At 48.9% G+C, this 25695-nt stretch overlaps 1 protein-coding gene across 3 annotated transcripts in view; it reads right to left on the bottom strand.

The window, feature by feature from the left end:
- The window catches only part of DAG1 (dystroglycan 1), a 52700-nt gene that overhangs the window by 3874 nt on the left and 23131 nt on the right, over window positions 1-25695 (bottom strand). For all 3 annotated transcript variants that reach the window (XM_034066204.1, XM_031042335.2, XM_005141571.3), the window contains exon 2: window positions 12501-12904. In XM_034066204.1, coding sequence (XP_033922095.1) covers window positions 12501-12782 — 282 coding nt within the window. In that variant the 5' untranslated portion in view covers window positions 12783-12904. The remainder of the gene's footprint in view (window positions 1-12500; window positions 12905-25695) is intronic.

Here is a 25695-nt window from a genome sequence, read left to right as displayed (position 1 = left end):
CACAAGTGGTTCATCTTCTTTGAGGGCAGAAGGAGAGTTTAAGCCATGGGGACAGCTACAAAGCTGAGGATGAAGTTACACCATGCAACAGAGCCGATCCAACAACTGCCCTCTTCCCACTCCCTCCTCTCCCATCCCTGCTCTCTCACTCCTTTCCTCACCTGATCACACCCTGCAAGCCCAGTGCTCCAGCAGCCTGACATGCAGCCAGCACAGCACTGCCACAGCACCGTGGGCAGCCAGGGTCTCAGCACTGGGGCACTGCTGGACATCACACATGGTGGTACACCAGCCAGGGCTCAGAGTTAGCTTCACTTTCATACAGTACTTTGCTCCTGCAGACTACAAACAACGGGTGGCTTTGGCCAGACCACAGGCATCTCAGGACCCCAGCACACTATTTAACTACCTCTTTCAGGTCAACAGCAACACCTTTTCTCTTACATGACTTGTGGTGCAGACTGGTGAAGCACAGTCCAAGAGCACAAGCCTCCCCTTCAAACTGCCCAGCCCAAAAAGCAGGGCCAAACCATGCAACAATGGGGTGTCCCTACAGTCTAGAGGAGCGAGCTTGTAGTAACCTCACTGGCTGCCTCCTCTTCCCAATCCTTCTTTAACCATTTGTACCTTTCTCAGCCCACCTTCCTCTTCCAGTTTCAGGTCTCCTTCCCAGCCAGCCCATGCCCAGACCCTGCAGGTCTCCTTTTGCTCACGTGGGGAAGACCCAGGTTCTCTCCAAAATGCCACCAACCCAGGTGACACCCTGCCAAGCTGCTCCCTGCCCCATGCAGGGGAAAGCCACATGTGTCACAAGCTGTGGGACTCCTGCCTCCTGCCCTGGGCTGTAGTTGAGGGTGGATGCAAACACATACACATCCCCCCCCAGCTCCAGCTGACATCCATCCATCTGCTCTACAGCCACTCACGGATCACAAGGCACTGTAGAGCCAGCAAGGCTGCACAGTGGAATGGGTGACAGTGCCAGCTTGGCCAGTTGTCACATTTCCTGGGGTTATAGGTATGGCAGGACAAGTAACTTGAGCTTTGCCTGGATGAGTTTCAAAGTACCCTGGCTGGGTTTCGCCACAAGGTATCTCCCCAGAGGAAACAGGGTGGTTTGGGGCTCACAGGGACACATTTAGCAGCCTGGTCGAGGCTCTGGGCTTGCCTCAGTCCAACGCAGGGGCTTTGGTTACTCTGCTATTCTGTAAAGCTCATGCACATTTCAGTTTATCCAAACGTGAAGCAGGGCCAGGATATTCACGAGGAACACTGCCTTGCAGGAGTGCTCCTGTGTCCAGTGATGGGTGCAGAGATGGGGATGGACTCACCAGACCTGCCAGCCACAGGTCTCGCTTGGGAAAGCTGCTGGGATGGCATCCGGAGCGATGCCCATTGCTGCAGGGCTGGGCAGACTATGAATCCTGGACACGTCTCCCACATGCCCAGTGCAGGCAGCACAATGCAGGGAGGCCAGTGGGGCTCACAGGGCACCCGTTGTGGGTTTCAGCACACTGAAGGGCCTGGACGTGTGGCTTTGCAAGAGTAACATAGGACCCAAAAGCGTTTTGGGAAGAGGAGCATGGAAAAGCTTTTGTGCAAGAGCCGCAGTGGGTTTCGGCCATGATCACACAGGCACCACCCGCATTCCTTGCCTCTGCAGAGGATCAGCCCCGTGTTCAGCCAGCCTGGACAAGCTGCAGAGCACATCATGAGACACATGCTGAGTACAGTTTATAGAGCAGAGTTTAAAGCTATTAGCACAGCTTTTGGTTAACTCCTCAACAGCAACATCTGAGAGCAGGAAACTGAGATTCTTGCTTACATCAGCTGGAAGAAGCCACCCCATGGGACCTATACCCCCATACCCCAGTGTAGCCCACCTGAACCAAGGTTCTGAGATGTGACAGTGCTTCCACTCAGCCTTGCTGTTCACCCTGTGTCTGGCAGCCAGCAGCAGGTTTTGGCAGGGCTGCTGCTGCACGCACACACCCACCACCGCAATGACAGGAGCTGCTTTTATCCCAGCCCTTCACCTGAGACCGGCCCATAGAGCCAGGCCTCCCTCCAGGCCTCCTCCAACAAAGGACCACATTGTCCTTCCTTGGCATCTCTTCTGCCAAGAGAGAACAAAGGCAGGGGCAGCTCCTACCCAGCCAGAAGGGCTGAGTTGTGCTTGTGTTCCTTTAAAACAGGGTAATTCCATCACACCCTTTAAAAACTGAGCTGCCAGGACAGTGCCCAGTGGAACCCAGCATTTACAGCAGCAGCATCTGGATGGTGCCACTCCTTATCCCCTCAATTAGCCACTGACCTGCCGTATGGGGAGGAGGAAGGTCAGGGCTGGGCTCACAACAGGAACAGAACTTTAAGAAGCCAGGACAAAGCCCCAGCATTATGGAGACTCACACAATCAAGAAGGATAAAAATGTTAATAGTGAGTGGTTAAATGCACATTAAATGTGCAATTTCAGGCTACATTTGGAACAAATCTTTCCTTTCCATGCACCCTGCAAAAGCCCTTAATGACAGGATCACACACTCCACAGTGATCCTCCAGAGCTTTCCTGGGAGTTGGGATTTGCTGCTGCTCTGTCCTCCCCAGGCACAGCCTGTGACTTGAAGAGAGGCACAATAAGCATTACCATACCTAATCCCATGTCACAATGTGCATCTCCCTTCAACCACATGTGCTCCCATGCTTGATAACCAAACTCACTTAGGAAAGGTGGCTGACCCCTGTGCAGAATGGACAGTGAGAGCGGCACAGGCCACTCTGAGTATTTCTGCATGGAAACCCGTTTTTAACCTACAGCTCACACATGAGCTCATGTTCTTAAGGGCCCATGCTAGAGAATGAAACTGCAGCGAGACAGATTCACACTGAAAACTAGGCTCTCCTGAAAAACAAAAACAGGCCAGGCAATCATCACCTACTGGGACAACTTGTTCTAGCAGGGATGCAACGGTTGCAAAACATTTCTAAACCCACTTAAACTTGATTTGAAAAGAGCTGAGCTAGTTCAGCTGCATTCAACCTGTGAGGAGATGTGGACTTTTTCTAAGGGTTCTGCAAGAGGTGATTTTAACACATTTATGTGTATTACGTTTATGAAATCCATGAGGATGCCTGTGCCTGGGGCATCTTTGGGAAGGCAACAAGTCTGATACCATGGCTCTGCTTTAAACACAACTACTGCCCTGGCAGTGAATCCATCACATGAAAAGGAAGAGACCAGCAAGATTAGAGTAGATAATTAAAGTGGTTATCAGGCTTGAATAAAAATACTTGTTCCTAAATGAAGGCTAATCAGGAGCCGTTGGTGTAGGACTGTCCTGGCCACAGTTGCTGCTGTGATCATGATACAGTGAACTGTGGACTCTGTTCTACCAATGTTTCCTTCAAATACAGCTTCAAAGGGTGTTTGTTAAGGCTACATGTAGTTAATGATTTGGGATCTCTAGTTTTCACGTTAAAAGTTTCCTTGTTTTCTATGCATGCAATAAATAGGAGCCTTAAGCTCTGCCATTTCCCACAAGGTTTCAAAATAACTCTTCCGTTGCTCAAGAGGGAAAAAAGGCTGTCTTTGTTTTCCCATTATTTGAGATAACTGTAAATAAATGCTCATAGGTTAAAGATTACACAAACCTGGCAGTGTATGGAAGAGCATTTAAATAATAACCTGTGTTTGGGATTTGATATCCAGACAGTGGCCTTGCTGGTTCTGAAGACCGTGCTCATGAAGTCCTTTCAGATAAAAATAACAGGCCATGTTTAGGCCAGCTAAGAGCAGTCAGCTCGCAAAAGAAGATAGCTCAGTTTGATTTGGGGTTTTGACACTTAGATCTTAAAGCCCTATAGCCAACAAGACAAAGATAAGCAAAGGAGCAGTGAGCTAAACCACCGCCTCCAAAGGAATCCAGGCAAAAATCCACATTCTTGCCTACAACGGTGCCCTCTAAATCCTCCAGGTATTTAGTCCTCCTCCTCCCAATGAATCCTTCAAAAAGGAGGCAACAAGTCCTTTGCCAGGAGACAGGTACCATAGGATCCTGCCACAGGTCTCCCTTTGGCACACCACTATGAACACCTCCCAGTCCTGGAGGCATCAGATGGGATCTCCCCAGTGTGTGCTGTCAGACCTTCCCCAGGCGGCAGCAGCAGCCAGGGACTCTGCTCCTTTCTGCACCCTTTATATCAGTCCTAAAAACCCCGAGTGCTCTTGGGCAGGGGTGAGTGTGAACACTCCTACAGCTCTGCCAGACCTCCCCCTGCTTGTGTCCAGCTGCTGCTGTGACAGACCCATGCCAGGGATTTCATCTGGAGCATAGTTACTGATGACAATTTACTGTACAACAGGCTCTCCTTCAGCATTACCCTAACACACACAGCCAGTGATGAACAATAGCCCTCTCTCCACCTGAACAGAAGGCAGGCTGAGCTGTGCTCAAGTTGACTGACCTAACCAGTGTTAAACCAAGTCTGCAGCACTCAGGCTTCTGCAAGCAATTAACCAGCAGGCAGGGAAAAGAAAATGGAAATTCAAATGTGATTCAAATGCAAATATAACTGCAGAGAAAGAGTCAAACCTAAGCTGTTTGCCTAAACCCCAACTTCATCTTAATCCCCTGGCTAATGCAGTAGCACCAGGCAGTTTTGTCAGCAGAAGCAACAGGAGGTCTCAGCCCCAAATCAGATACCCCAGACAGGCAGGTTTCAGATCCCCCTCCAGTGCTGCTGGAACTGCAGGTGCTGCACTGATCTGTGGTGCTGGCACAGCCAACCTGGAGCTAAGAGAAGCAATGAGAACACACAACCTGCAGGCTCCGAGTCAGAGGATGGGCACATTTTGGGAGGCAGGCTCTGCCCATGGGTCCATCAGGTGTGGGGTGTGCATTAGGCCACGCTATCCACACACCACTGCCCCAGGCAAGTCCTGCAGCAGAGGCTGCTGCACACGGTCAAGGAACACAATGGCTAGAGGCAGGAGCTGGACAGCCATCAGAGCACAACAGCTTTAGCCCCAAGGAACAGCCCTGGCAGGAGCTTGTCTGTATGCAACCAGATGATGACGTGAGAAGGAGCCTCTAATCTTACATGCCTTCTTTCCTCAGATACATCAGAACTGCATGTATAGGACCACTAGGACATCAGAGTGGTCCTGCCCAGAAACACAAGGTGCAGAAAACAGTGGTGAAAAGCGGATGGACACCCTTTGGAGTCTTCTGCTCCCAGGGCACTGCTACAGTGTCACTGCACAGTGGCCTGCTATGGGAAAGCTCAGCCTGAAGAAAGGGAAGTTACATTTACTTGTCACAAAGAGCAGGGAGGAATAGCAGCACATGGACTTCCCACCAGCGGGGACTGCGGTATCTGCCAGAGCTTTGGGGTATCCTCAGCAGATGGTGTTCGGGGCCCCTGTGAGCTTTGGGCAAAAGGTGCAGGAACTCGCAGACAAAACCAACCTGCTCCAGGACATTTCATGCCATGCATCTGCCCTGGAAAGTCTAAAACCAGCCCAGAGACTTCACTGGCTTCTAGAAGTACGTCAGCCTTGGTGGCCCCAGTCTTCATTACCAGCAGGAGCTCACCACCTCTGTTGAGAGACTGAAAGCTATATGGGAACAGCCGGTAACTGGTGCTTCCTTTAAGCACAGGGTAGGTCAGGACAGTTAAACTAACTGCACGCTTCAGCTGGTCCCTGCAAACTCTTCCTGCACATCTCCATGCACTGAAGTGCTGCCTCAGAAAACTCAAACCTTCCAGCTTCGAAAACTGAGCTAAGGGAGGATAAGGCTGCAGAGGCTGGATCACAGGTCCTGGCCCTCAACTTCAAGTTCAAACTCCAGTCCCTGAAGGACCAGGTGGCAAAGCAGCTGCTCTACTTTTACACACTCCTGAAAGTCTGAAAGAGGTGTTCATGTGTCTGCTGCTAATCTGCATTTCCCAGCCATTAACTGGACAAATGATGCATGGAAAGCATCCCTTTTCCTTTGCAGATGCAAGCCCAGGGCTGTGCCTGCCTGCCCCAAAAGCAGTACTTGGTCTCAATAACTTCCTCACGATCAGTAAAATGGCTCCACGACGAGGCAGGCTGAGCAGCTATGCCCAGCCCATGCCATCCCTGCATACTCCTACCATGACGGCTTCTTTTCCAGATGCGCCTCTGTGTTTGCTATAAGGACACTATTCAGCGTCCCACACTGCCTGGGCAAGGGAACACAACAGCTGTTTCACTGGGAGGTCACTACAAAACATTGAGTGTCCCAAGAAATCCTCCTTTCATGGGTTCATGCAAGCAGCTTGGAAGGACTTGTTTAGCCTTATTGTTGGAGCGGGAAGGCGCAGCCCGCCTGCGCTGGGGCTGGGGTCAGCATGGGCTGCCCACATCCCGCTTTCTCCCTTGTTCAAGGGGCAGGAAAAGCCTTCAACAGCTTAAACCAAAAGTTCAGCCGGGCTCTTCTTTCAGCGTGACTTTTTATAAGTGAAAGGCCAAGGGGAAGCAAAAATACCACAGGGCAGCGATGCCAAGTGCTGGGGGTTTAGTGCTGCTGCACAGCTAACCAGCCCAATTTATTCCTGCCATCAGCAGATTGCTGGGAAGCTGGCACTCGAGAGCGTGGCAAGGAAAGACGAACCGGATCCCACCATCTCACGTCTGCTCCTTTGTAGGATTCTCCTTACCGCTGCATTCCGCAGCCTCCCTGGATGCTCAGAGCAACAACCTGTGAGAGCAGGACAAAACAAGGAACTTCCCAGCCTCTCTGAAAAGCTGGTTTATAATTAGATTGAGTCACATTTTCCACTCCTCCAAACTCAGAGCTTGTTACTAAGCGCTGAAAATGCCAAATTCCCTGACTTGGCCTCGCTGCAGGAAAAAGATAAGCGGCCCCCTCGGCCCCCATCAGAAATCTTATCAGCTCATCTTATCACCAAGATTGCAGCCAAGCAGAGCCCTGCCCCAGTCATCCTTTGCCTGGACCTGTTCCAGACGCTGCCATTTATCCCTACGCACTCCCCTGTAAATAGTGCCTGTTGCTGCACCTGATTAATCCAAGAAAACTGGGGACCCCAGGGACGAGGTGAAGTTCAAATGCTTTGACATAGAGAGCTTTTTAAGATACCCAACTTATCTTGTCATCCCACAGCCCCTGAGGAGCACTCTGTGCTTGTCTTCCTCTTTTGACAAATACCTCTTTCATAAAATTCACATTCAGTGCAAACTCTTTGAAATAAGGATCATTGCAAGAAGAAATAAAAGTCGGTATTTTGTGGCTTTCCTTCCCTGAAACCGAGTGTGTCTTGGCACTGCAGGCTTGTTGCCAGCATCCAGCCCTTTGCCTTGGGGTCAGAGCAAGGCTGAGGCGTGCAGCACAGCCCTAACAGCAGGTACTCCATGTCAGGACTCCTGCAACTCAATCCCTGCAGATCCTGTTCATAAAACAAGGTCCCTGAAGTCTGATAAGAGTAAAGCTGTTCAATAAAAGCCACTTCAACAGACAGCAAATAGAGCAATCACTGGAAAATCCAGCTCCCGCTTAGAAAGTTTAGTGATGGACTAAACTGGCAGTGCTGGGTTAATGGCTGGACTTGGTCTTAAAGGTCTTTTCCAACATAAATAATGCTAATATTCAATGAAAGCAATAATCTTTTTGCCCAGATTAATACCCAGTGCTCTGACAAGCCCACAAGCCCATTGCATAGCTGCACTGTGTAAATCAGCTACGTGAGTTGGTACAGTCTTTCTAATCACTTTTCCACCAGCTATGTTTGCATAAAACAGCAGCTTCTAGGGGCCCCCACTGTGTTTTATGTGTCTTCCCAACAAAGCCCTGCTGAGACCATGTACTTCAAACCCAAACACCAGGAGCCAAGACTTAGCTGTGCTCACCTGAGAACTCCTCCTTAGCATCAGTTAACAAACCCATAGCAGATCTACCCCATGGGATCCATCCATACTCAACACTACCACGATGAAGGCAGGTCAGCAGCTTTACATTAGCTTAAAGGAAGGACACAGCACATCATCTCCTGCTCAGGGATGTGCTTTGGGAAGCACTATGTACCAGGAGTTTCTTTCCTTCCAGCATACTTTTAGACCCACCTTTAAATAGAAGCCAAATTGCTTGTCTTTATGAACCCTGGGCACTTGCACTTAGGACGTTGGATTGCGCAAGGGCTCAAGTATCTTGTGGGTACACTCATATTTATTAGAGGGAACTGGATTTATCTGTGCATCCTAAGGGAAAGAAGCAGGAATTGCCACAGCAATGCCACTTTGTGACTGTATTTAACACTGAGACCCAAGTGCAGTGCCTGGTGCTTCTGGAGTGGCATTTGAAGCCCAGATTTATTCCATTCATTGCACCCAGCTCAGAGAAACACCATCACAGCCTCTATAGCCCATGGCTCAGAGTCAGAAAGCTTTTCTCACAGGCTTGGAGACACCAGATGCTTTCTATGGCAGTTTGCACACCAAGTCAGGTAAGCATCCTGCAGGATGAAGGTAGACACTACATAAATGCCTTCCTTTGTGTGTTTTGTCTTTCATAGATCAAGGCCAGTGTCAGCTTTCCCAGTGTGTGGCAGCGTCCATCACTGATGGGATGAGGAGAGGGCCACATTTACTGCAAAGCCACCATCACAAATGCTGACAGAGGTGCTATCAGTGCTAGTGCCACTGTCCTCACCTGGACAGCAATAGGTTAGGTTATCATACAAATAAAATGGGACAACCTCTGAGACAGGACTAGCAGACCTCATGGAGACCATGGGCAGCACTGTAAAAATCAACCATCACACATACCTTGCCTAATGTCCACTTCTGGGACCTCAACAACTGGAAGCAGAAACTACAGACCCGGCTATTTCAGCTGATGGCAAGATGTCTGAGCAAAGCAAGGCAGCCATGGAAAAGCAAACGATTGTAGGATGTATCAAACAAGGTTATTTATAGAAGAGGAAAGGAAGTTTTGATGCCTTTACAGGAGGCTCTGGTAAACTTTCATCTGGAGTATTTTGCATAGCTGTGGTCATACAAACATAAGAAAAATAAACTCAAGCTGGAAGAGGTGCAGAAGACATCTGCAAAGATGAGGAGAGGAAAATAAAGCTTATTTTATGAAAAAGGCTGAAGGGGCTGGCTTGCTTTACCTAATAAAATCAACACAGAGGAATATGCCTGTCCCTTGTAAATACAAAAAGGAAGTAAATATTATGAAGGTAGAACTGATTTAAGCTAAAGGGCAGCACATATAAATATTTCTAGCCATCTCTAAATTTAGGCTAGAAGCTGCATTTTTAAATCAGAACAGACAAATTCTGGAGCAGCTTCAAATGGAAGTGGCAGGAACAGGAAATCCACCTGGTCTTTGGCCTGAGCATGATGTTCTTCAACAACAGGACACAGCTGAGAGGTAACAGGTCAGACTCCATGCAGCTTTCAGTGGAAATAGGGAAAACAGATTGCCAGGCCAGTGATGACTGATTGTGGTGAGAGTGCCAGCACCAATGGCCATGGTTATGCTGCTCCCAGGATAACTAGGAGCTAGTGGGGACATGCACACCCTTGTACGACCTGCCTGCATGGTGAAGGGGTTGTACCACATGTGGAGATTGGATGTTTTAACCCAACTCTTGTAAAATGCCACGGTTTTGGTGTCAGATGCTGCTGTTAACCCTTTTGGGAAGGCACAGCAAAGAGTTTCATTTCCAAGATACCTTCAGACACCAGAAGAGCAGTCCTGTAGTGAGAAGCCTTGCTGTAGTGAGGAAGCTAGAGAGCATCTGGACTGAACTGCCATCAAATTCAACAGCTGAAATACCTGCAAGCTGCAGCCAACCTTCAAAGGACCCACTGAGTCCTGAGAGAGGACTCATCTGGGAAGACAAGGCACACGGGAAGAGGATTACTAATGGCCAGTAAGTTACAATGGCCACAAAGCTGTGCTAGCAGCCGGCTCTGAGCAACATGGATATGAGACTCTGAAATTAAGACTCAAGGTAGTTTTTAACTTCTCTGTGTGTCTGCCTTTGCGTGCTAGAATAGACTTGGTTCTGTACTCAGCCCTGAGACCTCACCTGTCCTCCAGCAGCACTGCTCCCAGGAGCACATACCTGGTTCACACAGAGCCCTCCTGTGCCTGCAGGAGTGCATGCCTGTGAGGCACTCCTCCAGATGCCTGGCGTTGTTTCCATCCCACAGCCAAGGCTGCAGAGAAAAGTATTTTGTCTACAGCCGGCTGGAATCTGCTACCAAGCATGGGAAGGATCTGGGAAGCAGCTTCAAGGTGATCTCCACGGCAATACAAACCCAGCCTAGAAATAATCAGTGGGAACTCTCTGCAAAGGAAACCATCACACCTTGTTCGGGCTCCAGATGAGAGTTTGGGGACATCAGCTTTAAAAAAAGAATTAATGAAATTATAGCCTATTTCTCTGATATTTAAGGGGACTAAGTGTAGGCAACCACATCATACTGTGAACTCTGACCTGCTATTTTATCTCAAAGGGCACAGCCCTTATTCTTTCTCTTTAGAATAAAGAGTCAATTAGCAAGATCCAGAAGTATTAAGCTTTTACTGCTCCAGCTGAGAAACGCAGGGCAGCCTGAGAAAAAGACCAGAGCCATTTGTCCTGGAACTTTCCAGTGAAACAAAAATGCACCCCAGCACCCAGAATTGCCTACGCAGTTCTTGCTAGCCAGGAATCAAATCCCCATAACAAAGGTCAGCTGTGCTCAGCAGCCAACACGCATCCCCTGCAAGGAAGAGACCTTCCAGATATACCATCTAAGGCTGCTTACAGTGCCATAGAACCTGCTGCTCTTTTAAAATCAATTTCAAGGTGAACAGATGCAACACACACTTGGTCAAGCCCATGGACAAGCATGAAAATCACTCCCAGTGTTTGCTGAGCTATGCACATCCAGCAACTGTTGGGTCCTGCTCCAACCCAGTCCATTTGAGGCTCTCCAGGCATCTGCTGGTGTTAGCAAACACGCCTCAACACCAGTGGCAGAGGGATTGTTCAAAGCAATAAGGTGGGGTGGAAATCATCTATCAGGATTTTCCTGCAACTATTGGAGCTATCAAAGATGACTTTTGTGCCAGAAAAGGGGATAAGAGGAAGCTGCGGTGTTATACAAACACTGGACATTATTCTTGCCATCAAAGTAGCTATTAGACAACACCAGGACAAGCCACTCTGATGCAAAATCCCAAACCAGTTACCATTTCTGTAACACAAGATCCTGGGTGACTGCACCTGTCTGTAGCACTGCACTCTTGCAGCCCAGTGCTATAGTGGTGCCCCATGCTCAGAGCACAGGCGGTGTCCATGCAGGGCAGGCACCACTGCCCCCCACCCGCGCCTCCTTGGCTGCAGTCAATAAATGTCACAGTCTTTGCTGTAGAACTGGCCCATTCCCTGCTCCAACCCACGAGCCAGGGGCTCACCCACCACGTTCCTCCTCCCCATCTGCCTGCCTGCCAACAGCAGATGCATTCCTCAAATTCATCTGCCTACCACTGGCACATCGCGGCCCCGGCTCCCTCGCTGGAGCCAGCAGGATCACGTAGCTGGATTGGGAACTGCGTGACGGTCCACAGAGCTAAAACAAACCCGGCTTCATGGAGAAGCTGAGATCGCAGGCTCCCTCCTGACTTGCTCCTCATCTCCCTCTGATCTCCTCAGACACACCAGAACTCTGCCTTCTTACAATGTTTTCTAAAAATGGATTTTTAAAACTGTTTTTCGGTTTTGCTCTTTGGAAAAAATAAAAAAAATCGCGAGATTGAAATGTAGTATTTTATTTTTTTTTAACCCAGAATTTTCTGAACACCACATGATCCAAGCAAGCAGATGCTGAGAAGTTGTCTTCTCAGCACCTTCCCAAGAAAGGACTGAAGATAAGTAATGTGTTCAGCAGTGCCTACCCTCTGGGCTATTCCAACACTTTCTTGCCCTTAGGACTGATTCCCAACCGCAGTTTTTAAGTGTCTGCAGTGCCAGCAGTACAAGGGTATGTCAGATACAGAGAACAGCTCCTGTTTTTCCCAAGAGGACTTAGGGACGAGGTCAGGAGAGACTGTGTCAAAGGCAGCCCAGAGCCCCGCTGGCAGAACAAGGTCTATTTGTCTAGCAGTGTTTTGTTACCACAGCAAAGCAAACTCCCTGAGCCTCAGAGCTGCAGTCCCAGCAATTGTGTGGCTCCCTAGATCCTGAGGCAACATCTCCTTATGAATGTGCCCATCGTTCCAGGGGCAGAGTTGTCTCACAGTTTAAATACAGCCAACAAACTGATCAGTCATCCCTGAGAAATCTCCTCATTATAGAGGAAAGGAACTTTGCGGTGAGGTGAAGGGTTTAAATCCTTCTCCCATAGTCCTACAAAACCTTAAGGCTGCTTCACTGCAACCCTCATGACCCAGTGGGGTGATCAGCTCGACTCCCGCAAGAATGTAACTGAAAACAAGCCTCATGGAATGGGATTTCTCACCTGGACAATTTCTCCATTGGAAGCAATTAAGTCTGTGGGAATGGAGACTCTGAAGAAGCGTCCCACCACGGCAGAGCTGTCTGGTATGCCCACCACCGCCGGCACAGTCTCCCGCAGGTCCGAGAGCACGGAGTGCATGGAGGCCTCCAGCTGGTTTTCCCAGTCCCGAACCACTTCTGCAGGCTCGCTGGGCCAGTGGCAGTGAGCAGAGGCCGCCAGCAGCAGCACAGGGAGCCAAGTCCTCCCCAGGAAAGGGGGCTGCAGGAGGCATCCAACAGTCATTCTTCCCGGCGGCCTTGGCAGTGCTCCAGCCGGAAAGGGACCACAGGGATCTGCAGGCACCGCAGCGCAGGCAGGGATCCACTGGTTCTTCACAGAAGCCTCATCCTAGGAGTCCTGGGAACCTGGTTAAACATAGAAAACACAGTCAGCACATTCATGACAATAACCACAGACAGACGTCCTTGCAATGGACAGAGGGATACCTGCTGCGCGACCCTCTTCTATTCAGCTTTTTGACTTAAATGGAGTTACCACAACTGTTAAAGGGAGCAAAAGCTTCTCAACTCCTCTTCTGACCTACAGCACCTCTAAAGAAACAAGATCCTCCTGCTTTTCACACACACAACCATGTTTCTCCTGCTCTGCAGCCACAGCATCCCAAGATAGCCACAGGTAAGGAGATGGGGCAGATAAAACCGAAGCCAAGATATGGTAATAGGTGACCTTTAAAGGCAAGCTGAAATCAGGCTGGGGCATCAGTGACTACCAGTTACATGCCAGCAACCCCCTGTGAAGGTCCCAAGAAACCTCTGGTGCTCCAAAGCTACCATCTTGACAGCTTGATGCACAACAAACACTTCTGTTTCTCTGACCCATGAGCCTGGCTTTCAAGCCAGGTCTCGTCTCAGTTCCAGCTTTTGGTATTAGTGTGTTTAGATTTGATCTGGGGGCCAACAATACACACCCCAAAGTCAGACTGGAGTAAGCCATGCACACAGCGTCCCACACTGCCATCCAGCTCCCTCCTGCTTGCACAGCTCACCCAACAAACCTCTCCAGCTCTTCCTCACTATTCTTCTTTCACTTCCCTAGCTGCTTCTCCCTCCAGACTGGGAACAGCTGCAGCACAAAGGAGTCATGGATCTGTAGACACCCCAGGCTCCTCTTCAAAGCCTGTCTGCAGGACAGACTGCGCAGCAGACGCATGGACCACGAGGGTGCTGGAGCACACAGGAGCACACAGGACTGGGCTCCTGGGGCCAGGCACTCTTGTGTCTTGAACCAACTCCTTTATTTCCAGACTGAGAGGGACTGACAAACCCAGCCCAACTCCTAAACACCGGCTCCCAGCCCTCTGGGCACAGCCTCTTCCTGCTGCATCCTGTGGTGCACATCAGGCTGTCCTAAGAGACCCTGGAGACAGACCGGGTGGGAAGGGAAATCCCATTAGTGCTTCTTGCCCCCGCAGACCTCCCAGGGCAGCACAACAGCAAGATCAGCCAACTCACTGTGCTGTGGTCTTTACTGCCCACCATAGGCTTGCAGAAGTAGGCAGAGAGCCTGTCCACACGGGCAAACATGGCCAAGGTTACCACAGGAATAACAGGAGAGGCAAAATTTGGTTGTTCACCCTAAAACCTACACTCTAGAGAAGCTGAGAAGTAGCATGTAAAGACCAGCACATCCTCATCCCTTGATGGAACTTTTCACCATCAATCACTCGTGCAGATGGGGCTGACACCTCCCATCCCAAGGTAACAGGCCCAGCAAGCACAGCTGCAAGTAGCAGAGGGCTTTGGGTAGCAGAAATTATGATCTGAATGCAATAACCAATGGCTACAGCATCCACGAGGCAGATACTGAATCTGACAGTTGTGGAAAACCTGTCCTGATTGAAAGGCAAAAGACACAGCAGAGACAGAATAACTGTTGACAACCACACGACAGACAGGAGGATGGCTGGTGTGAGATCCCAGCACCAGAAGAAAGCACCACTCTTGTACTCCTGTCCCAGTCAGTTCAGGCAGCTGGAAAGACATCAGATGAAGCAACAGAGCCAGGCTCTTCCCAAAGAGCGTGTGGTGATCTTCACCCGAAGTGAGGTGCCTGAGCTGCTTCTCCAGAAACCCCACTTCCTACAGGACATGCCTGGGATATGGATACTGCAGTGATGATGCCTTCCTTGTCTATGAGCTACTTCTCCTGTAGCCTGCTCATTGGGAAGCCCTGCTGTGTGAGGAACTAGAAAGCAACCCCAGCAAGTACAGGCAGGATCAGAGACTCGCAGCCAGGGGAGGAATGTGGCAGCAGCAGAACCCAGCAGCCCCATGGCTGCTGTGGGGCAGAGATGCTATCAGCATGGAAACACGCTGCCTCTCACAGCTGCGATGAGCCTCCACATCTGACTGGAGGAGAAACACCCAGACACAAGGTGTACAACCACAGAGAGCTGTAAAAACACCTGGAGAGGTTCAGCACCACGGCTTCAGGCCAGCCCTTGCCCCAGGCTGTCAGTGGAGCTCGTGCATGAGCACGGTGCAGCATTGTTGCTTGGCCAAATGACGTGATCTGGCCTGTGGCATTTTTCTTGGATGGAGTATTTGGGCAGAAAGGAGCTGGTTCTTGATATCTGTGGCGAGCAGGGAGGAAGATGAAGTCATCACACATTTCAGAAACAATTATCTGAGCAGGCAACAAACACTGCCTGTCTGATACGCACCCCTCAGCCAAGGAACTCAGGATCCTGTGTGACGCTTGCAGGTCACACAAACTCACATTTTCATTTTAGGGGAACTACAGGAGAACAGCCTCTGCATATGTAAGTGGAACACACAGGAGGTGTGGGAGGAATTCAGGAGCTGATAACAAAATACCAACAAGAGCTGAGAACAAACTTGCACCACCAAAAATCTCTTAACACAGCTCCACCTCACCAAACAATCGCCAGAAGCTGAAACAGTGCCAGACTCTCACACTGAGTGCTAAGGAGGAAAGGCAGGGTGTACAGCTCTACAGATAGCTGGAGCAAGGCACTGCCCTGCAGTGCTGAGGTCCACGTGGACTGTTGTTTCAAGGCAGAATGCTTTTTGGGATGGAAGGTCCTCTGCCTAAGCCAGTGGTCCTGCCTAAGCCAGCAAGTCCACCAGGCACAGCACTGCAGGTCTCGATGCAGCTGCAGAGCAGAGCAAGAGCTACCTGCAGTGAAGCTTTAACAAGCACTGGGACCTGTGTGGTGCCTCTGTCAAGTTGAAGAACCCACACTATTTCCTGTGAGACTACCCAGACTCGCTTGTGTAAGACATCATGCCAGTTGTATGTGGAAATGGTCAAGTGTTCTGAGTCACGGTCCATGCCCAGTGAGTGGGACAGAACTGGAGCTCTGCGGGAGCAAAAATCTCAACACCTCAGTTTCCTACAATCTCACAACAGGGCTAAACCCCAAATGCAGATGGCATTCAGCAGGTGGTCTTCTACTGATCTCTGAGAAGCGTCAGGCTGTAGGGCCAACTGACTTAGACAGCACTTTCAAGCTACAAGGGGAAGTCAGACCACCCCAGCTTCATGACACAGTGCTCCTTCCAGCAGGATCTGTACTGCCCAGTTTTGCAGAACACACACAAATGTTCAGGTTAGTCCTGAATTTCAGGATGTTTTGCTCTGTCTGATCTTCTGAAAGAACCAACTTTCTCTTTATCCTCCTGCTTCTGTGAGAGATCTTTTGGTCTCAAGTCTGAGCCTCCAGAGCGTTGGATGAAACATCAAAGTCAGCATCAACATCTGCTTCAGTGCATTTGCCAATGTTGATGCCTGATCTCCAGTGCCAAACCCGCCATCTTGGGAGACACAACTGGGTCTGCTTGGTGAAGTCATACTGATATGATGCTGCACTTGATATGATGCTGACTTGTCAAGACAATGCTGGAGCTTGCTCCTTCTCCATGCAGCTACAAGGCCCGCTGATATGTTAAGGACACACTCTCTACCTTCATGATTCAGGAACACAGAACAGTGCAGCCAGAAGATGGGAATGAAAGGAAGGACTAAGAGCAGGATAAAGCAGCTACTCCAACCACGCATCTTCCCAGAGACCTTTCCTTCTGCCCACCACAAGATCAGCAGTATGGGGCCTGGGGAAGCATCCCAGCAGCAGGAGCATGGCTGCCCAGAAACCACTCCTCCTCCTCAGCCGATTATGCTGCCACCACTTCAGCAAGAACCAGTGAAAGTGAAGTCTCTGTCCAACTACATCTAATCCAATTGCTGAAGCACACAATCACATCACTGGGCTGAGGTAATTAATCACTGCCAGCATATTAATGCCACTGAGCCCAGTGTACAGAAAGCACAGTAATCGCTGTGCGATTCTCTTCTCCAGATAAGAAGGTATTTAGGAGAGTTCAGAGGAATCCCACTTACCTGACTGCTTATTTACCAATATCTTCATTCAAAGGCGCTTTAAACAAGTGGCTTTTCTCTGAGGAAGCAAACTGGGGCTTGGCTAACCAGAGCCAGAGCAACTTTCCAGAACAGAGTTATTGTCTCTGCACAGATCTCTCGTGCGTGTTCCCACAGGAGGATCCTGGGCAAGTCCCATCAGCTGCCGCTCGGCTGCGTGTCAAGGCAGAGAGCAGCAGGAATGATGAAACCCAGCGTCACAGGCACACAAAGGTGGCACTCTGCCGTGCACGCTCCCCAGCCCAGAACGGGACAGCACACACCGCTGGAGCCTGGGAATGGGGGTAGGAGGGACAGGCAGCACGGAGGCAGCATGTCCGGGCAGAGCAACCCATCACCAAGTTTCTGAACTAAGAGATAAAGGCTCCTCAAGGCTAAGAGCATGGCAGTCAGCAAGTTTGACCCATTACATGCACAAAGGACACTCTGGAGCGTGAAATTTAGGAAACAGTTTCCAACGCTTGCTCTGGAGGTACCCTGAAACACAGGCAGCATTCCCTCCAACAGTTTGTGTTATAAGCAAGGAAAACCTGCTGAGAATAACTTTGGGGATTATTTCCAGCCTCAACGGCTTCAGCCATGTACGTTCGCAGATGGCAACCTGGGATAAGTTATGGGAAGGGAGGTACAGGAGGGCAACTGCACAGGGATGCATTCATCCCATCACACAGACTGACCTGCAGGCAGCTACTGCAAGAGAACAGGCAAGGAGGCAGAAGGAAGATTCACTGCTAGTGTAGTTCCCTGCTCAGAGCAACAGCATCCTGTCCCCATGGTACTGACTAGGCATCAACAGTGACTGCAGCTTTACACTAAGACTGGCTGTCTCTCTAAAAGACAAGTTCATCCACAAGGTTTTAGCTTAATGCAACAATCACAGTTACCTGTTTAGAGCCAGCCGTGCAAACTCAAAGTAGCAGCCAGCTCAGCATCAGAGATCAGACTGAAAGAGAAAGCTGCTTTAGCAGACAGCCCAGACAAGTGCTCTGGCAGCCTCTTGCAGCCTCTGTCCCTTGCAGACAGTTGACAAGCTTGCTGTCGTTAGCTGGTCACCTCAAACACCAGTCCAGAAGGTAGAAGCCAAGCTGTGCTCAATTCTTCACCCTAAAACTGCATTTCAACACACTTCTGCAGCTATGCCCACCTTGTATCATCACCAAGCTAATCGCCCAACAGAGCTGACACGTAGCTCAAAGGATATACACACAGAAAAGATGATGCTTCTCAGTCTTGTCCCTTCCTGTAGTTGTGCATTGCTCGTCTCCAGCACATCTGGTGTCAGTAACAGGAAACCCTGACAAAAAATCCTGGGGAAAAAACCCAAACGCAAGCAAAACCAAACCAGCAGTGTTAAAATTGTGTGCTGGGCAGGGAAGTGAGCAGCACACTCCTGCTGCTGGGGAGCTCTGCTGCAAACTGTCACTGACTTGTTGCTTCACGTCACGCATGCCACAAACAGCTTCATGAAGCTTGAACGGGAAGTGGTCACAGCAATCAGCACTTCACAGCAGGTTTTTGGTAAAGCACCAAAATATTGAACTTTCCTGTAGTTGAGAGGAAGCTTTCTACTAACTTCCATTACCTTTTGCTTGAAAAGTACAGTTTGCACCACTGAGCAAGAATGAAGCCTTCCCACACCCCTCTCATTTGTGCATCTCATGTCTCCCCTTGGCCAACAAAACCGGCTCGTGGTTCTCTCCCAGCCTGGGATCAGAGGCACTTACGGATGCCTCTGCTCCAAGTACTGAGTGAGCAGCTAGGGCAAGGTGGACTTCTCACCACCCAGCACAGGCTTCATGTTCATGAGGACATGCAATCTCCAGCCACTCCTGCAGAGGGAATGCAGAGGCAGCCCTGTATCACATCTCTCTGTCCAGAAGCTGGGCCACCATACTGTCCTTTCCAGCCTGGGACTCTGCTCCCAGGAAGACTTCTTGCTCTGGCAAAGGTAAGCACACAGGATATGCTTCTGGTATCTCCCCGCCTCCAGCAAGAGCTGTGCAGGTGAGGAAACAGCATCAGCAGCTCCTGGAGCCCCAGCCAGAGTACTCCTACAGAGCTATGTGCAAGAGGCACTGCAGAGCAGCAGCAGAAACACCAAGGACACCAGAGCTGGACACAGAGTGTTTTACTTTCCCTGCAGAGTACATTTCCCTCACAAGGTGCAGTGATAAGACTTCTGGAGGCAAGCACCTTCCCCAGCCTCCTGTAGCCCCAAGGAGGCAGGAGAGGACTACTGTGGTATCAAAGCATCTCTAGACTACACACTTGCACACTGACCTGACATTTGCTGGCAGACCATGTGGATGTCCCACTGCTTGTCAATCCTGCAGCATGTGTGCCACTTGTCCTGTGCTTGAGCCATGGCCCAGGCAGCCACTGTGCCTGACCCGCCGCAGTGACTGGCAGCTGCAGATTTTGGCTAGGCAAGACTTCTGGCTCTTGGATGAAAGCTTCAGCAACCACAATCAATCCTTTCCTCCCACTTAGGTATTCCCAGACAGCCTTAGATTGTATCTTCAAGTGCATTCAGTTGAAAGGAAACTCAGATATTATCTTCCCAAGTATTTAGAAGGCCTCAGAGATCAGTTTTTCCCTGTAATTACAAACATCACAGCCAGGTAGAACTGCCATTTTCCTCGCTGCTGGCAGCAAGCAAATTAGGATATGAATCCCCACCAACAAGCCAAAGCAGAGTGACAGCTTCACCAGTGCAGCTCCATATGCCTTGCATCCCTTGAGCCCGCCCTGTCACAAGGGAGGGCTGGTGGAGAAAGGTGATGGGGATCAAAGGTATAAAATGAATCCTTCCTGGGAGAAAACAAAGTGAAATGGGACAATTTCATAGAAGGCAGAGTTACCAGAGCAGCATTTCTGGCTCAACCAGCACTGTGTGACAGATAGCAGGGTCCCAGGATGGGCAGGCAGTCAAACTATGGCTCGCATTCCTCTCCAGGCATCTTCTCCGGCTGTTACTGGAAAGGGCACAGAGGCTAAATATACAGCTGTAGCAGGGCAGGGGAAGGGTCTGTCTGGCAAAGGGCATGCAGTTTAATGTGGTTTTGGCTTCATTTGGATTTCCAGTGTGTAGCCAGCCAGAGCAAGCTCCTAAAAACTCTACTACTGGTAACTCCTGGTTTTGTCTAGAAACAGAGCAAGAGTGTAAAAATCTGAATATTTATTTCTGTGCTTAAGGGAATGTAAGCTAAAGCTAGCACTAAAATCCACAGGAAATTAAACTACAAAAGGTTAAAAAAAGAACAAACCAACAAAACAAAACCAAGAGCTCCTTCCATACAAATGCCATAAAAATGCATATTTTGAAGATAAACACAACATGTGTTTTATGTGTGTATATATACACATCACACAAGATGTAGTAAAAACCAGAACTCAAAGCATCAGGAGAAAATAGGTATTTCTGACCCTAAATTTCTTCTTTGTAAGGAAAGCTTCCTATCTTTGTTGGACATTAATTCTGATGAAGACCACGTCGCTACAGAAGAGCATTCCAGCAGAAGCCATAAGGACAGAGGACACTAAGGCTGGCAGAAGTCCGTCAGCAGAGACCAAAGCACTGTTCCAAAACAGTAGAGCAAGTTTAATGTGGACCATGACAGAGTTATCTCAGTGGTTTGCATACACAACACAGACCAGTCCCCATGACAGTGCACTCAGATTTGAGGAGCACTAGTTACCAGAAACATTGGAAGCAGAAGATAGAGGACTCTTGAGATAAATTCCTAGGCCCTCCATAGGCTCACTGTGCCACAGCAGCTTGTGTTCACTGAAGTCTGATTCTAGCCTTTCTAGCAATAATTTGCACAGGGGACCAGCTGATTTACAAGTGAATCTGGCAGGTACAAAGCCAAGTTTTAAAGCATTAAAACTAAATGTGGATTTTTGTACCAAAATACAAGTCTTCAGGTACACAAAGAGGAGCCCAGACTGTCCTTCAGCCATCCCATCCACAAAAGGCACAAAGGATAACTTCTAAAATACACTTTGTTCATAGGGCAGTCTAACAAGGTATCTAGAGGACCCACTGGCAACCCTAACCAGAAAGTATAGTTGAGGCACCTGACAAGAAAAGTAAGTACACAAAACCAAGAAGCAAGGTACAAGACTTTTTAAACGCAAGGCCTATGAGGCATCAGAGCCCAGTCTTGTATTCCTCAGCGGGCAGCTAGTGCCAGAGGACGTGTGCAAGAGCAGCTGGTGTGACAGTCACCCGTGTGTCCTGTCCCCTGGTATCACTCACCATCCACCAGCTGTTTCAAGTCTAATTCACACCAGCTAACGACCTTTGATAGAAGTCACTCAGCTGGAAAGCTGCTTTCTATCAAAGATGCTGCTTTGGAAACAGGTTTAAACCAAAGCACCATCATGGATGGGCAAGCACACCCTTTCCTTCACCCCACGCTCCAAAGGGACAAAATCATTCACAAGTCCCCAGCAGCACCTGAAATCTCAGCTGAAGCCTGGAAAAACACTTCTTCCCTAAGCTGCTCTGCTGTACTATGTAGATGTTCTCTTCAGATGTAGTCATGAGCACTGAAACTGATGAGGCTAAAAAGATTTGCATCTCTTGCTCGATTTCTTAATTGAATTAAAGGCTGAACAAAAACCCTTATTGAGCCTTCAGAGAACCGACATGGAAGAGAAACGACAAATATCCTAACTGCAGAGGAAGTTTCCACTGGACATTTTGTCTTACTAAGAACTAAAGAGTACACACAAAAAGAGAAACAGAGAGGGATGAATTCTCATTTCTAGCAAGGCAGGAAATCTTACTGAAGTTTCTGCCATGGTTTGGCTTTCAGAGCACATTGTACAAGTCACACAGAGGAGTGTGGTGAGCTTTGGCACACCCTTCTAGCCAAAACTCTCCCACTTACTCTATTTTTTTACCGAATAACAAAGGTATAGAGCTCTTTCTGTCACATTAGCAAGCAGAAGCTTAGAGGGGTGAAGGACAGTCCTGAAAATCACCTTAAGAAACCTGATCGTAATTCCAAATCCTCTTCTGCAGGAAAGCCTTCCAAGGCTCCAGCTCTGGCAGTATACCTGAGCCTGGCCAGAGGGCCTGTGGCAGGATGCTCACCCGTGTTTTGACCTGGGAATGGCAGAGTACTTTTCTCATCACCAGCACAGCACCGAGAATAGCATTCAGGCTCTCCTGGGATATGCCAGTACAGCAGCCACCAGGCAAGCATCAGCTTTGCTAATGGCTCTGAAACAGGCAGGGAACTGCAGGAGCACCCAGAGCAGGCAGTCTGGGCAGGAGTTCCTCCAGTGCAAGGAACAAACAGCCCAAAGGCTGCAGGCACTAAATACAGGTCTGAAAATAAGGAAAACTTGATGGAGGTTTTGTACTCAGAGAGTCGCCTCAAAATGCTGTTTGGCTGGAGTCTTTTGTGGAGAGGCAGCTGCATTCCAAGGGTTTATAATCACCTTCTGGGAATTCTACAGAATTCCTCAGATAATGAAATATTTAGAGCAAGTCCTTGAAAGTGTTTAAGCACCATAACTTCCTGCAGGTTGATGTCACTAAGCTCAGGACTGGAAGGCAAGGATCAGGCACTCTTCCCTACCTGCCAGACACCTGACTGCCAGGCACAAGATCTGCTGCTCCTACCAAAGGGGAGCAAAGCACAAATGGCTGACATGAAGTAGATGTACAAAACAAGGCAAGCAACACCACAAAAAAGCCATTTTCAGCACTTGGGTTACGTATGCAGCATCATTTATATCCTTTGTGGCAGCGTAACTAAGGGCAGACACATTCTGTTTAGAAACATCCCGCTGTTCCTCGGCTTTACCACCCCACCCTACAACTCCAAGCCAAGGCATTAAGATTCAACTTTATGGAGTTGCTCAGCCCTTATTTATTACTCAGCTAGCAAGACTGCCACAGCTCTTCATTTAAATCTGTTTACCACCCAGTGACTTATGCAGAGCAGCCAGGGCATCAGCCATGGACCTGCAACTTCTGATGCTTCTCATGAAAACTGTTCTAAATGCTTCTTGGCAGAATGAGATATAAATGATCCAACTTTAACCATCAAGCATAAAATGGGGAAGCGGCAGAATGAAGCAGCACTGCTCCCATGTCACAGAGGCAGAGAAAGCTTCTGGAGGAGGAATTAACTCCCTAAAGATCAGCAGCTTCCAGCTGGGCAGCACATTCCTTTAAACCCACAGAAATTCAGGAGTCACCATAAACCATCAAAGGGACAAGCTCTTCCTGCAGGTACACATTTTTATAGATGCCTTCTCTTGATAGAGATCAGGGCGCAAAGGGCTGGACTGCTTCAGTAGAACACAATAATCTCTGGCCTCAGCTTTTGATCACACAGTAAGTGCAACAAAGATCACCGATGGCACAAGCTTACTGAGGCAGAAGGACAGTGAGTGGCTTCACAGGTCCACCTGCTTCCCAACTGCTCTGGTGCAAGAAGATGGATTTAAATGAAAAAGACAAGCACCTTAAAAAAGACAAGACAGTGACAGAATCCGAACCACATTCCTGCAGCATTAATTTCGCTGTGTTATCTTGCAGCTAAATTATCTTGTTTACCTGCACTATGTAATAAAAAACTATCCTTCATCTGGTTTTGACCATGGCCTTAGTGGCTTCAGCCACAGGAGCAGGAAGGTTGGAGCTGCTCATCACAAGTCCACCAATGCAGAAACAGCTCCAGCTTTTCTCCCCACCCTGCTCTGGTATGGAGAAACCAAGAGACAAGTTGAATTAGTTCAAGGAGAGATCAAACTACTTCACTGCAAGGCATATCAGTGGGATTTAGGCTTTTCTAAACAAAAACATTCTGCCCCATCCACATGGATACAGGACGCATTCAGTCACAGTGCTCACTGCTTACACCAGGAATGGTGCATTAAGCATCTGGCAAAAAAGGGCCAGAGAAGCTACCCTGCCACACACAAAGCCAGCACGATGGACTAAATAACATGGTCCCTCTGCAAGCAGCACAGCGCTGCAAAAGAAGCTCCAAAGATTGCTCCAAGCAACTCCCCTGCAGCAATGCCAAATGCAAACATCCTGTCATTCCCAGCACCCAAATTCCACAAACAAGAAAGTCCAAAGGACTTAAAAATAGGATCAAACTGTCCTGCTCAGGCACCAGACAGTTATTTAAAACTGGGACCAGAGGACAAACTGGATAAGGGCAGCATGCCCACAGGAAAAAGGAGAGGCAGGGAGACAGCAAGGACAAGACAAGGAAAACTGATGGATTTCTTCCATAAGCAGCCACAGGAGTACTCACGTAGTGTAACACATCTGTGACAGTTACCTAGCTGGCATGGCATCTGGTATCGGTCCTAAAAAAATGATCCCAAGGATGTGCCACAGCACAAAAACCCAGTAATTCCTCCCTTCCTCATAGGAAATCTGTCCTGTACAGGTCAGAGGGGTTGAAAACAAGACCTGCATGTTTCTGAGAGGCACACTGCTCCCCCATATTACAGCTTATTTCCAACAGGGTGAGTGCAGGCTGCATCCCTCTGTTTTGACTTGCCATTGCAGTTTTACACAGAAGGTCTGCGCCCTGCATTCCCAGCACACTGACTTTGTGTCCCACTGCTTCCTTGGTGACAGTCCGGATGGTGAGTGGACAGACAGCAGCATGGACTCACAGCTGCACATGGACATGCAAATGGTAAGGCTTACCCTCCTCCTGCTCAAGTGAACAGACTAAAACATGAATTTAAGTTGTAAAGAGGAAAAAAAAAATGAGATAAGATGGGCCATATCGTGTACTGACTTCTTTCCCAGTGCAGAGTAATACAGCAGAGCATGTGATGATGGCTACCTACTCCCTCTACAAGAATCCCAGGAATGGGGACAAAGTCATTACAGCTCCTATGTATGAAGCAGCAAAACAACTGGATGCCATTCTGAGGCAAGAAAGAAAATTACATCAGTTCAAGCCTCTCTGATCCAAGCATCATGTCTTCTTGCTCACTACATGTGCTCTGGATACCCAAAAATCACTGTCCCCTTTGTGCCTGTATTTCTTAGCCAAGTTTGGCATACTCAAGACTTCATAATCCTTTGCAACAGCAGTGCCTCTATGCCCATACTTTCATTACTTCAAGCTCTGCTCCCATAGAGCCATCCATCTTCTCTTCCCTCAAGGCATCCAGAACAGAGCAGAATCCAGCCCTAGGCACAGTCTGTGCTGACCCCAGGAGAGAAATGAGGATAACCCCACTTCCCAACTCAACAACCCGTAAAAGTCCTAAGTGGTCCTGGGAGCATCTAGAGCCTGTAACAGTGGAAAAATACATTTGTCCTTAACCACACCAAGTCTTTTCTTCTCAATCTACCCCCCCCCCCCCAGTCACTCTGGCTTTGATTTCTGCTCAGCACTGCCTGTTCTTCATTAACAGTGTGATGCCCAATACCAGTAATTAGTTTAAGAGGTCACTGCATTACTAGCACCCACTGGACACTCCTTGCTGTTCACACAGGCTGTTCTTAGATACAATGAAATCTGAAACACTTCCCAGAAAAACCTTGCTATCATTGCTATCAAATGGCATAGGAGAACATAAACAGTTTAGCAAGAGCATGCGGGCTGTATGAAGAGAGATGCTCAAGCACTACAGGAAAAACGCAGCCTTGGAGTTGCAGAGAGGCCGTTAAGCTCTGAAGGTGTGTTGTTCAGCTTGCCTTTGCTTCACAGTGCTGTTGCAGATGTGAGGAAACAAT

Source organism: Melopsittacus undulatus, chromosome 9 (genome assembly GCF_012275295.1).
Source record: "Melopsittacus undulatus isolate bMelUnd1 chromosome 9, bMelUnd1.mat.Z, whole genome shotgun sequence".
Classification (NCBI taxonomy): Eukaryota; Metazoa; Chordata; class Aves; order Psittaciformes; family Psittaculidae; genus Melopsittacus; species Melopsittacus undulatus.
This window is presented reverse-complemented; position numbering and strand designations above follow the sequence as displayed.